This window comes from Syngnathus typhle, linkage group LG2 (assembly GCF_033458585.1).
Source record: "Syngnathus typhle isolate RoL2023-S1 ecotype Sweden linkage group LG2, RoL_Styp_1.0, whole genome shotgun sequence".
Taxonomy (NCBI): Eukaryota; Metazoa; Chordata; class Actinopteri; order Syngnathiformes; family Syngnathidae; genus Syngnathus; species Syngnathus typhle.
In genome coordinates, this window is record NC_083739.1 from 11,011,532 (window position 1) to 11,022,851 (window position 11,320).

General features: G+C 44.9%; 3 protein-coding genes across 5 annotated transcripts; 1 reads left to right on the plus strand and 2 right to left on the minus strand.

Annotated features, from left to right (window-relative positions):
* Positions 1 to 207: 207 nt before the first annotated feature.
* On the minus strand, positions 208 to 3,283 carry abt1 (activator of basal transcription 1). 2 transcript variants are annotated; one of them, XM_061302578.1, is made up of 5 exons: positions 3,156 to 3,283; positions 1,933 to 2,304; positions 1,410 to 1,585; positions 1,146 to 1,343; positions 208 to 753 (listed from the first exon to the last, which is right to left on the minus strand). In XM_061302578.1, the coding sequence occupies exons 2-5, from the start codon at positions 2,300 to 2,302 to the stop codon at positions 553 to 555; spliced, it is 945 nt and encodes a 314-aa protein (XP_061158562.1). In that variant the 5' UTR covers positions 2,303 to 2,304; positions 3,156 to 3,283; the 3' UTR covers positions 208 to 552. The 2 variants fall into 2 exon arrangements, with proteins under 2 accessions (XP_061158562.1, XP_061158554.1); XM_061302570.1 differs by lacking the exon at positions 3,156 to 3,283 and adding an exon at positions 2,663 to 2,808.
* rad51c (RAD51 paralog C) lies at positions 3,220 to 4,750 on the plus strand. Its single transcript, XM_061302481.1, has 4 exons — positions 3,220 to 3,361; positions 3,472 to 3,721; positions 3,789 to 4,005; positions 4,096 to 4,750. The coding sequence occupies exons 1-4, from the start codon at positions 3,244 to 3,246 to the stop codon at positions 4,579 to 4,581; spliced, it is 1,071 nt and encodes a 356-aa protein (XP_061158465.1). The 5' UTR covers positions 3,220 to 3,243; the 3' UTR covers positions 4,582 to 4,750.
* On the minus strand, positions 4,628 to 11,315 carry LOC133169521 (suppressor of tumorigenicity 14 protein homolog). Of its 2 annotated transcripts, none has more exons than XM_061301796.1 (18): positions 10,978 to 11,315; positions 10,484 to 10,646; positions 9,701 to 9,831; positions 9,564 to 9,634; positions 9,308 to 9,495; positions 9,184 to 9,219; positions 8,738 to 8,966; positions 8,435 to 8,571; positions 8,268 to 8,365; positions 8,072 to 8,172; positions 7,714 to 7,847; positions 7,388 to 7,492; positions 7,031 to 7,147; positions 6,769 to 6,894; positions 6,392 to 6,575; positions 5,622 to 5,893; positions 5,401 to 5,537; positions 4,628 to 5,255 (listed from the first exon to the last, which is right to left on the minus strand). In XM_061301796.1, exons 1-18 carry the CDS (start codon positions 11,017 to 11,019, stop codon positions 5,094 to 5,096), a joined length of 2,433 nt encoding a protein of 810 aa, XP_061157780.1. In that variant the 5' UTR covers positions 11,020 to 11,315; the 3' UTR covers positions 4,628 to 5,093. The 2 variants fall into 2 exon arrangements, with proteins under 2 accessions (XP_061157780.1, XP_061157771.1); XM_061301787.1 differs by having other exon boundaries at positions 8,268 to 8,368.
* Between the last annotated feature and the right edge of the window lie 5 nt (positions 11,316 to 11,320).

The following is an 11,320-nucleotide window of genomic DNA, read 5'->3' on the forward strand; positions in this document are numbered from 1 at the left end:
ATTGCTTATTATATCTCATGTAACAGCAAACAATTTTAAATCATATGAGACTTTATTCGAATCGGTTATTTTGATAAACAAAATCTTATTACATTTGTGCTACCACTCTATTCAGCTCGTTGATGGCCAATAAATCTTTTAACCATGACTTCTGGCTGCCACAAGTTGAGACCTTGTTATTTACAAATGGAAAAGTCATTGAGAAAGCAGGATTTATGGTTTTAATATATTTGTCCTTGTTTAGCCCACACAGCAGTTAGAATGCCTTGTTGATGAAGTAAATCGCTTCCAAGCAAGACAAAACATGGGCTGTTTCATTTTAACAGGGAACTTGTTTGAAAAATAGACATTGTAAAAATTCATACTCAACATGATCACTGACACAGTCAAGTTAATTGAGTTTTCTGTTGCTCGGATTAATGGCCGCCGTGCATGAAACGGATTGCACGCTATAGAGATAACATTGACTGGCAGGCTAATCATTATGATTTACTAAATTAATCAGACACCAAGTGTTGATTTTTTTTGTCACACCATTATTCCTTGACCAGATCAAGTCTGTTGGGAGTTAAAAATCTTCGCCAACAAGGAGACGTTTGATTGGCTCTTGAGCTGGTGCAGGCGGTCCTTGTCTTGTTGCTTTTTGCTGACAGAGTTCATCATAGTCATCATTGTCTTTTTATTCTTCTTTTTCTTTCTTTGGATCTCCTCCTCTGTCTGGCGTTGTGTGTAGTCCCACGTTTGCTCTTTCTTCTACAAACAATATTACGGTGTGAATATGTAGCGTGTCTTGGCTTGCAGTGAAATAGCGATACAAAGAGCGGGAAATGAGAGCACAAGAGGGTGTAACAAGATAATAAAATGAAAAAAAGAGAGGAAAAAGAAACAAAAAGAGGGGGGAAGTACAAGACAGAAGAGTGAGAAGGGAAACAACTGAGAAAAAGAAAGAGAGAAAGAACAAGTGTGATACACAGAAAAACAACACAGATAGAGAGAGGAAAAGAAAAGAAATGGCAAGGAGAGGGGGAAAAAGAAAATGTAAGAGGAAGACAGGAATAAAATAATACAAGATGAGGAGGGAGATGCGCGCACAAGTGAGTGAAAAACGCAGAAAGTCTGTGTGTGTGCGCATGCGGGTAACTCACGTGCTCCTGTGCGTCCATCTTCTTCCGCTTGCCCTTCTTGCTCTCTTTATCTATGTGAGCGCTCTTGTCTACATTTTCCAGGTAGAAGTTGGTTTCCCGCTTGGCCTGCGACACTTCGGTGCGGAGGCGCTGATGAAGAACCATTTGCTCGTAGGCCAGCCGCTCACTCAGGTGCGTCCACTGGAACTTGTGTAGGTACTGCCAAGGCAAAGACCTGCTGTTAGCTAGCTGTTAGCCACGATGAATGTCGAGCGGTCGCCGTACCTTGATGCACCAGAGGTCAGACACAAAGGTCTGGCGTTTACGTGTCGCCATGGGCGTGTTGTGAAGAGACGCCGCCACGCGTTTAGCCACACGCTTGTCACGGAACTCCACCCAGCCCTCGGTGAAGCCGCTCCTCTTGCAGCCCGAGCGCTTCTTCTTCCCTTTCACCTGGCCATCTCCACGAACGGCGACACAACACAGTCAGATGAAGAAAACCGCGAAAAGGACATGGCGAGAGGACTGAATGGGATCATTCCCCGCCAACAAAAACTGATTAACAGAAATCGCAGCGGTTTGTTTATGTTCAACCGTCAGGCGCTAAAGCCAACGTGAAACACAGTCAGAGGAGTTGGGGAGGTTGCTGAACTACAGCAAGAAACTTGCTATGTTCTCAACACAACTTTTGAAATCCTCTCATTGTCATTCTTTAGTCAGCGGAGAGACACCTTCAAAAACAAACGCTGCATTAAAAAAAAAAAACTCAAATTAACGGTAATAAAATCAAAACATAACTGAATCCTACCTTCAGGTTGCAAGAAGATCCGGCCGATCTCGCCGTAAACAGCCAGAAGATTTCTCATATGCTTAGGCCTGAATCTTGGAGGAATATGACCCAGGTAAATAATTCCTGGAAGACACTTTTTATCCGTGGAAGAGGAAGTCTTTGCCAGCCCTTTCAGTATTGGTTTTTTTCGCTTTTCTTCTTTTTGACTTGAGAGCTTCCCATCTTCCTCCTCGCCTTCTTGAATTGTGGTCTTCTCTTCTTCCGCTGTAGTATCTCTATCCTCTTCACCTTCTTCATTTGTAGAGTTCCTCTCCTCCTCCCTTTGAGCTGTCATCATCTTCCCTTCTTCCACTTCTAATTGTGCGGCCGTCGTCTTCACCTTGTCCATCTCTATTCATAGAATTAAAAATATTTGGTTTAAAAATAACCGATAGCTCCTCGCGTATAGTACACTTGAAGAAACAATTGTACGTTTGTTGAAAACATGTCAACCCTTAGTTTTACACAGCTATTATTATGATATTAATACTTTTTGTGGTGTGAGTTATACTGTAGCAAATGTTTTAAACTAATGTAATGCAACAATGAGCAGGACGTAGAAAAAGCAGGTGAATGTATTTACGGGTACAAAATCGAGACGATATTGCCTCCGTTAGATTTGCGTGGACGTCTACGTAAGCGGTAGGATTTTTCTTCCAAAAATAATGAATGTACATAGACCTAAGTACCACTAATCAAATAAACTCACCATAAAAACTCCTTCTTCACGTGCAAAAGAGGTCGCATGTTAGTGACGACAAAGTGGTGACGATTACTCACTTCCTGTTAAATCGGCCGACTTCGTATTAAAACACTAAAAGTGATTTTATTTTGATGGTAGCTTTCCATTAAAGAAAACTGTGAAATCTATTGTTTGAGAAAAGGGTTAGGCCACCTCTACACAATATGCAACATTTCTATAGAACTAAAGGACTTAATGTAAGTTCTGTGCTGATTTTTAAAGACGAATACAACTTATAACTATTTAATGCATCCTTTTTTCTTTTCTTTTTTTAAGATAAAAAAAAAACCAGCTTTTATTTTGAAGTCGCACATGTTACAGGAAGTGAATTGTCCCCGTTTTTGTGTCGCCATGCGCGAACCAATATGCGACCTTACCTGCGCGGGAATGTTCAATTGCTTTTTCTGCAAATCATTTTGGAAGGTCTCAGAAGTTAACTATGGGTGTTTTTTTTAATTACCAGGCGTTTGTGTCGAGGCTGTCCACGTCGATTGTCTTGAAGTGGCAGATTCTAAACGCCAGAAGCTAATGTTTAGAAGGGAAACAGGATGCAGAGACCAGTGTCCACTCTGCGACTGAGTCCACAGGTCAAAGTCAAAATCCTCAACGCAGGGTTTCAGATGCTGGATGACGTCATGCAAGTCAGCGCACTCGAGCTTAGTCGAGGTAAATTCTCGTTTCACAGACAGAGCGAGAGGTTGTGACCTTATAGTAAAATCTGCACCTGTTTTCTTCACAAAAATTATATATTCCGGGACCTGACCTCTTTGTTGCAGAGGCAGGTCTGAGCCAAGAGGAGGCGCTGGAGGTGCTTAAGGCCGTGAGGCGGGAGGGAGGAGCTGATGGAGAAGGAGCAGCAGCAGATGGAGCTTCTTTGACCGCACTGGATCTTCTGCAGAAGGAAGAAGAGCAAAACCGCATCGTGACGTTCTCCTCACGGCTGGATGCTGCGCTCGGAGGAGGACTTCCTGTCGGGAAAACCACAGAGATCTGTGGAGCGCCGGGAGTGGGAAAAACACAACTTTGGTGAGGGGACGTGCATAAGCTCTATATATACACGATGGCAGATGATGTGACCCGAGTGTGGCATCAGTCTGCAGCTGGCCGTGGATGTTCAGGTGCCCCCTTGTTTTGGCGGACTAGGGGGTCAGGTGGTCTTCATTGACACAGAGGGAAGCTTCATGGTTCAAAGAGTGGTGGACCTTGCTGCCGCCACCGTCCGCCATTGCACCTTGCTGGCTGAAGGAGCCGAGCAACGAGATGCCGCCTCCACCTTCACCGTGGAAACGATCCTGTCCAACATCTACCTGGTAATGTGACACCCCGACAGGAACCTGTATCCACTTCACATCATTAGGTGATGTAGTCATGCGCTCACTTTCCATCTTGGTGTACCGCAGGTGCGTTGCCATGATTACGTGGAGCTCCTGGCCGAGATCTACCTTCTACCCGACTTCCTGTCTAGTCACCCGAAGGTCCGCCTCCTAGTGATTGACAGCGTGGCCTTTCCCTTTCGTCAGCACTTTGACGAGCTGCAGAGTCAGCGAACCCGCCTGCTCAATGGCCTGGCCCAGCAGCTCATCTCCATGGCAACCAAGCACGATTTGGCGGTGGTCCTGAGCAACCAGATGACCACACGGCTGCAGGGCGGACAATCTAAGCTGGTCCCTGCTTTGGGGGAGAGCTGGGGTCACGCGCCCACCGTGAGGCTCCTCCTGCGGTGGGCAGGTTCACAAAGGCAGGCGACCATCTTTAAGTCGCCAGAACATGAGGAAGCCACGGTTAACTACCAAATCACAATGGATGGCTTTAGAGATGACGACCGATCGGAGGAGCCGGCAAGTAAACGCCCCCGAACACTGGCAGACCAATCGGCAGCCTGCTAGAACAAACTTCGAAGCTGCCGTCCTGGGTTCACTTGTATGAAGACAATCAGAGTCAAGGGTTTATTTGTCCAACTACAGTGTTACCTTGAGAAACGAGCAGGGATGTAAAGCTATCTCAATTTCACTGTTTTATCATGGTAATAAACTCAGAGTAGGATCACATGGTACACTTTCAGTGTTGGCAATTTGTATTTTGTTTGTCACTCACCTGTTTGTTTCTTTAAAAACTCCCTAACAGCCCAGTAAAGAATTTTCTGCCATTTTATAAAGAATTTCAAAAGTTCTAACATGTCTGTAAAGACTCCAAAAGGCTCTTCAAAAAGTCCAAGTCTGCCAAAAGTCAAGTTGCTTTTTGACAAGTTTCCCATCACTAGTGTGTTTGATATCCTAGTGTAATGTCAAAACAACATCATAAGACCTGTTGCATATGTTGCTAAAATTCTCACATGTAGATAAGTGCGCACCTTTAACTTGAAACTCTTAAACTTCCTGTGGTGACATTAGCTGTGTCGCTAAATGCCGCTGTGCTCCTTGATCCATTTGCGATATCGGCTCACTCGCGTGTAGATGCCTGGCTTGTTCCTGCGAGCGCAACCATCACCCCAGCTCACCACGCCGGCCAGGAAGACCCGCCCATTCGGGCTGATAACAGACAGCGGACCACCGGAGTCACCCTGACAAGAAATTGTTGACGGTAAAGATTCTGTTTAGACATTGCAACTGCTCAGTAATCTCTTTAAAGACTCTTCAACAAGTCTTTAAGAACAATTTATAAAGACATTAAAGTTGATCCTTTACAAATCATTCAAGACTCTTCACCTGGCAGGCATCCACACCACCTTTGAGGACGCCGGCGCACATCATCCCATCGGTCACCTCATTGTTCATGGCAATGTTGCACACGGAACTGCTGATAATGCCAACTTTGGCTTTCTGCAGGACACTCCCCGCCACACCTTACAAATGACACAAGGATGCCATCAAAGTTCTCATTTGACAACATGCTTTCGTGAGACTAAAAATGTCAACCGTTTGCCCACCTCCCTCTCGACTGGCGCCCCACCCGGTTATCCAGGCTTCCTGGCCGGCAGGGAAGCGGTGCGTGGGTGAAGGCAGGCAGATGGGCCAGATGTGCTGGTTGAGCGGCACGTCCGAGTCCAGCTGCATCAGCGCCACGTCGTTGTCGAAAGTGAACTGGTCGAAATGACGGTGGGCCACGATCCGCGACACCTTCCTCCTCACCGTCCACTCGTTAGGCTGGCTCAATAAGTGCTGGCCCAAAACGGCTTCCCATTGGTCAGCCTGTGAGTGCCTGCGAAACAAAGCCTTTTGTGTATTACTGGTCACTTTCAAACATAAACTTTGTAATATTTTTTCTCAAACTTCAAAACCTTTGAATCTACAAACTCTTCAACATGACTGCAAAGTCTCTAGAAATTCAGACACTTTCTAAAGACAACTTTGAAAATTCTTAAACTAGTTTGAGAGACTCTTTGGAAAGTTCACGCAGTCTGTAGTGACACTAAAATGAGTCACTTAAAACATTTCAATTAGTGCCAAATGTTTTGCTACGCTAAAGAATCTTACAACTAGTCTGTAAAAGCCTCTGAAAAATTCAGACTTGTTGGTGAAGACTCTTTAACAAGTCATAGTTCAATTGATGTATAGACGTTCTGAAAACTATTCTGTAAAGACACCTAAGAAAGTAAATCCGGTCTCAGTTTGAAGTCTTTTCCACACCTATTAAATCTTCAAATAGTCTAACTGGACAGTAAACACCACACAATAGTTGTGGTTGATCTGCTCCTACCTGGTCGAACCCTTGTCCTGGACGCAGTGGGCGGCCGTCAGCAGCCAACGGCCGCTCAGCAAGGAGGCGCCGCAAGCGTGACCCTGGCCTACCAGCTGGAGGCTGACCTGCCAGGGCCACTCGCCCTCTTGCGACGCCTCACCACCGACAATGCGAGAACTGCGGTACGGCTGCAAACCACACTCTGAAAAAAAGAAACGAAAACTGGCTCCTTTGAAATCATGGAAAGCTTTTGAACCTGGAATGAACTTCAAAAAACTTTAAAGCCAAGCTATGTCAGCGTTTAACTTCCCATACAGCAAAACTACTTTGCCGACTTGACTTCAGTAACATAACAGAAAGGGTGTATGGTGTGTGCGCTTGTAAAACGGACATACGGCAGGCTTCCTCATCAGATGCATCCTCGCAGTCAACCTCGCCGTCACACTCGGGGTTGACTTTGTCCAGGCAGTGTCCGTTTCTGCAACGAAAACTGGAGTCGGAACACGTCGTCACGGCGCCCGCTGTGGGACATCACAAGCAGGGGTGCAAAAGTAGACATGATTATGACATGATTATGAAACAAATGTCTTGCTTTGACCCAATTAGGTCCATGAGACAGGTGTGTATTCATGAGACAGGAAGCATGTTCCTTCTCACCTTTTTGGCATTTGAACTCATCAGACCCGTCGCTGCAGTCATCTTTGCCGTCGCACAGCGTCGTCCGCGAGACGCAGCGAGCGTTCTTGCAGCGGAATACGTTGGAAGCACAGGCGCCTGCCGAACAAAATAAAGAAGGTCACATTTCATTCAAAAATGAAGTTCACATCTTGGTGTTCAAACCCTTGATACTCCCTTCAGGTAATTAGTTAAATTGCATTTACAAGCATAAATAAGTAGTGTTATTTTTATTATCATGATTTTTGACATACATTTTAAGCTTTTTTATTTTTTTTTTTGAAGTCAACATTTCTGCAAATGATCCGGCCCATCTGTCTGTTTTAAATAGAAACTCACTGCATTCTTCCTCATCGCTGGCATCACCGCAGTCGTCAACACCGTCGCAGCGCAAACGGGAGTCCACGCACCAGCCATTGGTGCACCGGAAGCTTCCCGGACAAGCTGCTCCGAAACAAAACCAACATATCATTAATTAGTTATCAAACAGTAATCAGTTGGCAAAAAGTTTTTTTTAAATACTTAAATAAATACATTTAAATGTATTGATTTGTTTAATCTAAATACTTAAATATGCAAATAAAATTGTATCCAATTATTCAAATAATCAATGCTAATTCACACACAACACAGACTGTTTGACTGGTAGAAAAAATATATTTTACAGTCACTGGGGATGAAAGCCTCGAAGGCGGCGAAGAAACCCTGGTGCACATACGACCAGCCCGAATTGAATTTGACGCTCATCAGGTTGCTTCTGCTGGCCACTGTTGTACTTCCCAATTTCGACCCGCACAGCCTGTGATGCAAATATGATTTCTTAGAGATGGCACGGAGCATTAACTCTGATGTAATATGTTACTTTAAACGTATGTAGAGGGCATTCAACATGATGCAAGTATTCTACATATAAGCAACATTTGTACATACAAGTTGTTTTCTGTGTTTGGTGAATAAAAATGCTGTAATAACACATACTAGATGCATCACATAAAACTTAGACTGAAACAACGAGAATATAACCTTCGGCCGTTGACTTCCACATAATCTTGGGAACAATCGATGGAGTCATTTCCAACGTCGAACTTGCTGAACTTGACTTTGACGGACTTGCCCTTCGACACCTAAAAAAAACAACACACACACAAGCAGCATACCCACTTCAAGTTTCGTCAGTGCGTGTGAGCAGGGGACAGACTACGGAGTAGTAGATACTGGCCTGGATGTTCCACACGCACGAAGTCCGAGGAGGATAGCTGGACGGGAAGTACGGTGAAGAAAACTGGCCCACGTCACCACTCAGAGTTCCCCCACAGTCTGCTGGCAGCATGGAGCTTAAATGCAACATCCTAAATATTCCAAATGAAAAAACAGTCACGTACCCACCTGGTGGCTCCAGAGGAACCTGTGAAAAGTTGGCTATGAAGCCTGGAAAATTCTTCTCCTTGTTGGTGACCAGCGTCAACAGCATTACGTTCCCCGACGACACAAAGGACAGCAAATGTTGAGGAATCCCGCAATGTCTGAAAACACAACACGTACACTTTGACTGAAGCTGTACAAATGTTGATTAAGGAAATGAAAGGTAAGACTAAAGTCACAAAGATGAGGTCATGAAAGTGGACAGGGGTCACCAAGCATTTGTCAGAAGGCCACAGAGATGAGTGCTGAGAAGACGGAGCATCTCACTCAGCGATGGCGGTCTGCTCGATGGGCGCTAGCGAATCATAAATCTTGACAAAGTCGTGTTGGCAGTCGTCCTCCAGAATCAGCTTTTGGAAGTCCAGTCGCACGCGGTGGGCAGCGTCCGCTCTCAAGCGCCACTGCAGGTAGACGTTGGACGGGTACGAAGAATCAGGGAAACCCGGCGACTGAATGACTCCGCCCTCTCGGACATGCACGTTAAAGGACTTCTTGACTGGAAACCAGCAGGTTGTCACCTTGTTAGTCACCCCAAATATCAGCTTCAAAAGCAATAGTTTGACCAGAATATTAAAACTGTTTTTTTCCAAAATGCTTGTCATCAGCCAATATCATGGTGAATAAAGACAAACAAATCGGGAGTATTTGGCAGAACACACAAAGCAACAGATGGACTGGGTGCCAGCAGTGACAAGAACACATCTTATTCTTACCCAATAAGGATGATGATGTCATCCGTGGATCAATGGCTGCACACAATTTTTACATGGATGTGTCAGCTGATGCCGCTACCTACAAATCACTTGTTTGACAATTGAGTGGCGCGGGAGGACCGACCTCTCGTGACGACGGCGTCGACGTTGAGCGAGTGCTGGGGCTTCGGCAGCACTCTCCCTTGCCGACTTTTTTGACTTCCTGCCGCCGTTTGCAGCGACTGGACGGCCACATCTACTGAGTCCTGCTGGGGCTCGGGGATGCTGAACTCGGAGCGGTAGTACGCCGTCAAAGAATCACTACCGCCATCGCTGCAGCGAGGTAAAGATGCCACCTTGTTGAAGAACACATTTCGCTAACACGATATCATGTGACCCACCTGAACGCTTCCACCGATGAGTTTTGAAAGTATTTGGTCAACACCGTGTTAGCGTCGTACATCACTCTAAGCTGCGAAACCAAACGTGATAACGTCAGCCACAGGTGACCTCGGATCGAGCCCACGCCGTCACTCACCTGCTGACTGACGAGAGATGCCATCTTGACAAATGGCTTGCTGTCGGGGTCCTCATAGTCTGACAGGAAGCGCTGGTTGGCGATGGACATAGAGCCCACATAGATGCGTGGCTTGGCCATGTCCCGATGCACTAACCACATAATAACAGAGTGGTTTTGTTAGTTTGATTTTTTTCAAAACTGTTCTTTTATTAGTTTTGGTATTAATTTATATAACATTGTAGCTTGTTGCTGTGAAAAACCTGCGGCGGCATCCCAACGGTGGTGGTCATAGCAGTTGAAAGAATATTGTTTTAATAGGAAGCAATTGCAGCATGGACAGGAGTAGTCAAAAGGCCAGGAATATCAAGTGCTAAGTACCATGAGCTGGTGAGGTCGTCACCAAGATGTTCTTTTACATTTTGTTCAAAATACAGTATGCTTTTATTTATTATTTTTCATTAGGTCAGTTGCGCACAGTTTAATTTAATATGCAATAATGCTGCATAGTAAATGCATTTCAGGGAACCTCATTATTTATCCTCGTTTTATAGCATAAAAAGGCTTATTTATCCATTGTCCTCAGTGTTTTTTGAATATTAGAGCAAAAACTCTGTACGCACAACCTTCCTTCAAGTGGTAAATATACAGTCAGGAAAAACTTAGAAATCTAGAAAGAAACCTAGGCCCATAAGCTGATGGGAAAAAAATCTCACGTTAGTAAGTATGCATTAGCTATCATAACTTTGGTTCATCCAAACAGACAAAATGTACGGGGAGGAAAAAAAAAAGGGTCCAACTCACAGTGGAAGCGCCACACAAGAAGTCCGGTCAGCAGAGATAGAGAGACGGCTGCCGCCACTAGACCCAAAGCAATGCACAGTTTTCTGTGAAGAACTGGCCTCTTCTCTACTTTTCTGACATCTGGGGCTGGTAGAAATTGAAGGTTGGCGTCCAGATCCAGCTCCTGATGGGAAGGCAATGGTGATCCAGTCAAAAAAAATTGTCATTTTAGAGATTGCTATTAATGTTCAGACATCTCTAGTCTTTCTACCGAGTAATAATATGATATAATATATACATATATGGAAGACAAATGATGAACTGGCCAATATTAGGACACACAAACAGTGGACTGCCAGTCATTGCCAAGGCACATAATGTATAGGCAATAATTCAAATCTAAACATTTTGAAAACCACTCACACCAGAACACAAACTTAAAAAAAAAATCAGATTCGAATTCAAACCGAAACTGTGAGAGAAACATGCTGAACCGGTTGGTCCACTCCGCTTACTTGTCTTAGGCTGAATTTCTGTCCCATCTCCAAGGGATCCATGATGACGTCACCTCCCTCACTTGGCTGTGTGCGCGTACTCCTCCATCGCGTGCAGGTAAGTGTGCGCGTCCACGTCGCGAGAGAGAGAGAGCGAGAGAGAGAAAACGTCCCCAAAACTTAAAAAAGGTAAAGGTGGTCTATTGAGGTTGCCTGAGGTCACAAGGCGTTGTACAGGATTTTAATCTTTCCCACGCCATTACAAAAATAAAAACGTAGAAAAGCAGGCGATGAGAGGAAAAAGTTGGTCCTTCTGCCGACGAAGTTACTCACACAATGCACTGCGCGACTTTTTTACCTGTGC

Coding starts and splice junctions, on each gene's coding strand:
- abt1 (XM_061302578.1), bottom strand. CDS start 2,302: ATGGACAAGGTGAAGACGACGGCCGCACAATTAGAAGTGGAAGAAGGG. Junction 1,586..1,932: donor GATCTTCTTGCAACCTGAAG/GTAGGATTCAGT, acceptor CCGTTCGTGGAG/ATGGCCAGGTGAAAGGGAAG. Junction 754..1,145: donor AGATGGACGCACAGGAGCAC/GTGAGTTACCCG, acceptor TATTGTTTGTAG/AAGAAAGAGCAAACGTGGGA.
- LOC133169521 (XM_061301787.1), bottom strand. CDS start 11,019: ATGGATCCCTTGGAGATGGGACAGAAATTCAGCCTAAGACAA. Junction 9,496..9,563: donor TCATCGGTGGAAGCGTTCAG/GTGGGTCACATG, acceptor ACCTCGCTGCAG/CGATGGCGGTAGTGATTCTT. Junction 8,369..8,434: donor GGTTCCTCTGGAGCCACCAG/GTGGGTACGTGA, acceptor CCATGCTGCCAG/CAGACTGTGGGGGAACTCTG.
- rad51c (XM_061302481.1), top strand. CDS start 3,244: ATGCAGAGACCAGTGTCCACTCTGCGACTGAGTCCACAGGTCAAAGTC. Junction 3,362..3,471: donor CGCACTCGAGCTTAGTCGAG/GTAAATTCTCGT, acceptor TCTTTGTTGCAG/AGGCAGGTCTGAGCCAAGAG. Junction 3,722..3,788: donor GTGGGAAAAACACAACTTTG/GTGAGGGGACGT, acceptor GTGTGGCATCAG/TCTGCAGCTGGCCGTGGATG.